Source organism: Ipomoea nil, unplaced genomic scaffold (assembly GCF_001879475.1).
Source record: "Ipomoea nil cultivar Tokyo-kokei standard unplaced genomic scaffold, Asagao_1.1 scaffold3195, whole genome shotgun sequence".
Lineage (NCBI taxonomy): Eukaryota > Viridiplantae > Streptophyta > Magnoliopsida > Solanales > Convolvulaceae > Ipomoea > Ipomoea nil.
Window position 1 is genome coordinate 3,203,870 of NW_017619623.1, and position 3,825 is coordinate 3,207,694.

The 3,825-nt window shown below is 42.6% G+C and overlaps 1 protein-coding gene across 1 annotated transcript; it reads left to right on the plus strand.

Moving 5' to 3' along the window:
* Window positions 1–802: 802 nt before the first annotated feature.
* On the plus strand, window positions 803–1,288 carry LOC109168284 (high affinity nitrate transporter 2.4-like). The gene has a single exon (XM_019317300.1). It carries the CDS (start codon window positions 803–805, stop codon window positions 1,286–1,288), a length of 486 nt encoding a protein of 161 aa, XP_019172845.1.
* Window positions 1,289–3,825: the final 2,537 nt, after the last annotated feature.

The following is a 3,825-nucleotide window of genomic DNA, read 5'->3' on the forward strand; positions in this document are numbered from 1 at the left end:
TTCGTCTAGACTTTTGAGCAGGTTGCCATCAAGTTACCAGTTATAATATGCTGACGTGGAGGTGTTTTTTTTTATTAAGTTATTTAAATATGTATTAAAAATATGACATGGCATTTTTTTTTGACTTTCTCAACATTTTTTCTCTATGTTTTTTTTTCCTCTCTATGTTCTTCTCTGGCTGCTTTGTTCTTATCACTCTCTACAGGAGCCACGCCTAAGGTGTGCGGCGGAGGCCTTTGGTATCCACTCTCACCGGCAGCCATGGCGTGAACGAAGGCAGCAGTGGAGCAATGGCGGCGTGGTCAGCAATAACGACGGCAACACCTGGAAGCAGCAGCAGCAGCGAGACACGTCTGGATTGGATCGACGAGCAGCTGCGCTGTTGGTGGTTGGCGACTTCCTGTAGTGACGACCGGCGAGCTATTTGTTTCAAACGAGCGAAGCAACGGTGGCTGGACTTCCGGCGGTAGTAGCACTCCCTCATTTGGTGTCACAGCATATCTGGCGTCCTCTTGGAGAAGCTGAGTCGCGGCTGCGGCAATTGGAACCGACGAGTGTAGTTATTTTAAATTTTGTGTTTTCAGCTTTGATCTAAAACTCCACATGGCTGGGATAATTGCGGCGACCTTTGGAATGGCAAATCTGGTGGCGCGGCCGTTCCAAATTTAAATTTCCAAATTTGACATTTTATTTGAATACTATATTTTAAGAGAGGGGGAGAAAGAATAGCTGAATCAATTCAAAGACGACATGCATAAACCAAATTCAAACTTAATAAAGAAAATTCAATAATTAAGCTATTATGCATGCACTTCAACCTTTTGGAGAGAAGAAAGTGTTGGCAAGTGGAATTTGTAATGATTCAGATTACGCCGCAAAGTTCTTCGGAATGAGGGGTAGGCTATGGACCTTATGGATTTTGCAAACGATGGGAAGACTTTTCTGCTTCCTTCTGGGGCGGGTGAATTCGCTTCCCTTAGCTGTGACATGGATGATCATCTTCTCCATCGGAGCTCAGGTGGCCTGCCGGGCCACTTTCGGCATCATACGACCCTTCATTTCCCGTTGGTTGTTGGGTATCATCTCGGGGTTGACAGACGTCGGAGGTAACTCCGGGTCTGGATTGACCCAGCTAATATTCTTCTCCACCTCAAAGTTCTCCACTGCGTCGGGGCTGTCGTTCATGGAGATAATGATCATGGCCCGCACTCCTCCGGTGACTCTGGTCCACTTTCCGCAATGGGGAAGCACGTTTTCGCCTGCGTCCAAGGATACTGATAGGAACTGAAGATCATTACTATTGTTCTGGCGTTGAAGATCAGTGTATGGATGACCTTTAGTTCATGTCAGCACATAACCCATGAAATGAGTGTTTAATTTCAAAAATAAGTTCACATTAACACATAACCGGCGCCACGTCATCAAGGTAACCTGAAAACCTGCTAAAAAGTCTACACGAACAAAATTTAATGGTTTGTGCATCAAAACGGCATATATGAAAGATTAGGGTGCGACATGACATATCACAATTGGTTCATGGTGCGATTTGATACTTGAGCCTTGAGATATTGATCTTCAAAGTAAGGGCAGCATTTATGTTTTTCTAGGTGATTCTTGAAATTCTTGATTATGTTTTGAAGGGGTTGTGTGGATCCTCTTGGGCCAAAATTTTTGTTGATATTTACAGTAGTTATTTGGAGGATACATATAAAAAAAAATCAAGAAAGTTGAAAAAAAAAGCAAAAAAGGGACAGCAATAAAGAAGAAGAATAAGGTTGGGGAAAGAATCTGGTTGGTAGGAGAATTTTGGAGGGAAAAGGAAGGGGAAAAGTATAAGGTTGAAAGGAGTTCTTGATATATTCCTATTTGGTTGTGGTACACTTGAACCCCTGTAACATTCTATTTGTGTCTATCTTCTGATATTGGTCATGCATATCTTTCTGCCATACTTCTTTCTTTGCTACCATTTTTCTTTCAAATCTTGCTTAGTTTCTTTGCTTGTATTGTCCTTTTTCTTTGGTTCTTGCTCTCAATTTTATTACCTACCTCGCGATACACCTTACCCTCAAAGGCTTGTGAAGTTTTCCAAGGTACGTTTTCTTGAACTTGAGGTTGAATCCATATCAACTTGAGTTCGGACTAGAATTTTCCTTTTTGGAAAAAGGCTTGTGAGAGTATCTGCCACCTTTAGCGATACACGAGTGGAGTGTGTGTTTGTAAGAGTGTGTAGTGCACTCCAAGAGCCATATAATCCACCTCTTACCTGCGAGCTGAGAATAGTGAGGGAGGGAGCCAACTTTTTGGTTTCACTAACATGAATATTCACATATCTTCTTGTTTTTAGATTTTTTTCCTATACAGATGGCTGAACAAGTTCCAAACCTGCCCCAGACATTAGAACAAAAGATTGACAGGTTACTCAAACGAATGAATAATTTGGAGCAACGCACACAGCAAGTGCAACCACCACACAATGATGAGCGACACCTGCCACCTGTAGGAAGAGTGGATCATAGATGTCAAAGGATCGAACAGCGTAATCCGGAGTTAGGAAACATTAAACATGAAATTCCTAACTTCACGGTGAGAAGGGACCTACCGAATATATAGAATGGGAGAATTCTGTTGAAACTCTTTTTTATTTAATGCAATATTCTGATCTTACAAAAACTAGGCTAGTTGCTACATCTTTTAAGGGGTATGCATTATCTTGGTGGTGAAAAAGAAACAGAGAGAGAGTTGCTAATTTACTTCCTATGAATCTTAGGTTCAAGTGAGGGAAAATATGCGCCTAACCTTTCGTCCTAAATCTTTTTTCTATGATCTTGAAAGAAAATTGCAGGGAACGGTGCAAGGAAAAATGTCAGTTGATGAGTACTACCAAACTATAAATATTTTGCTTAAACAGGGAGACATACATGAAGAAGAGACAAATCGTGGTGTTTGTGGCCGAGGAAAAGCCTCGCGCTGCCAAATCTGCCGATCCCAGGGCCATTCGACCGTCTATTGTTATCGCAGATATTCGGAGCCACCGCCATCTCCATCCCAAGCTCATGTTGCCCTCGCAGCAGATTCAGGCATCTCATCGGAAGCTACGGCGTGGCTGCCGGACACAGGCGCTTCAACACACACAACTCCTGATTCCGGTGTAATTGCGCAATCCGAGGAGTACCACGGCAGTGACGTCCTGAGAGTGGGTAATGGCACAGGTTTGGCGAGCTCGCGTGTTGGTCATGCAGTAATTCCATTGGTCTCTAAGTCGTTTAAGTCATTAAAATTATCCAATGTCTTACACGTCCCTGAATTATCTGTGTCGTTATTATATGTTAATCGTTTCACTAAAGATAATAACTGCTTCTTTGAATTTCACCCCGATTTTTTTGTTGTGAAGGATTGCACAACTCAGGCCATACTTCTTAAAGGACCTAGCTCGGGGGGCTTGTACTCACTGTCAATTCTGAGGTCTCATTATGCGTTCGTCTCAGCTTGTGCCTCTACCACAATTTGGCATCAGCGTCTCGGTCACCCACATGGTCAAGCTTTCCAACGTGTCTTACGGGATTGCCCGGTTGAGTCTAATAAAAGTGTAATTCCAAGTTTGTGTCCTTCGTGTCAACTCGGGAAATCATCTCGGTTTCCTTTGGATAGGGTAGCAAAATCGAGTAATAATGTACTAGATCTCGTTTGCACTGATATTTGGGGCCCCGCACCAATTCTATCTGCGTATGGTTCCCGTTATTTTGTACTCTTCATAGATGATAACACCCGCTACTGTTGATATTATCCTCCACGACTCAAAACTGACATATATAAAATATTTGATGA

Coding starts and splice junctions, on each gene's coding strand:
- LOC109168284 (XM_019317300.1), top strand. CDS start 803: ATGCATGCACTTCAACCTTTTGGAGAGAAGAAAGTGTTGGCAAGTGGA.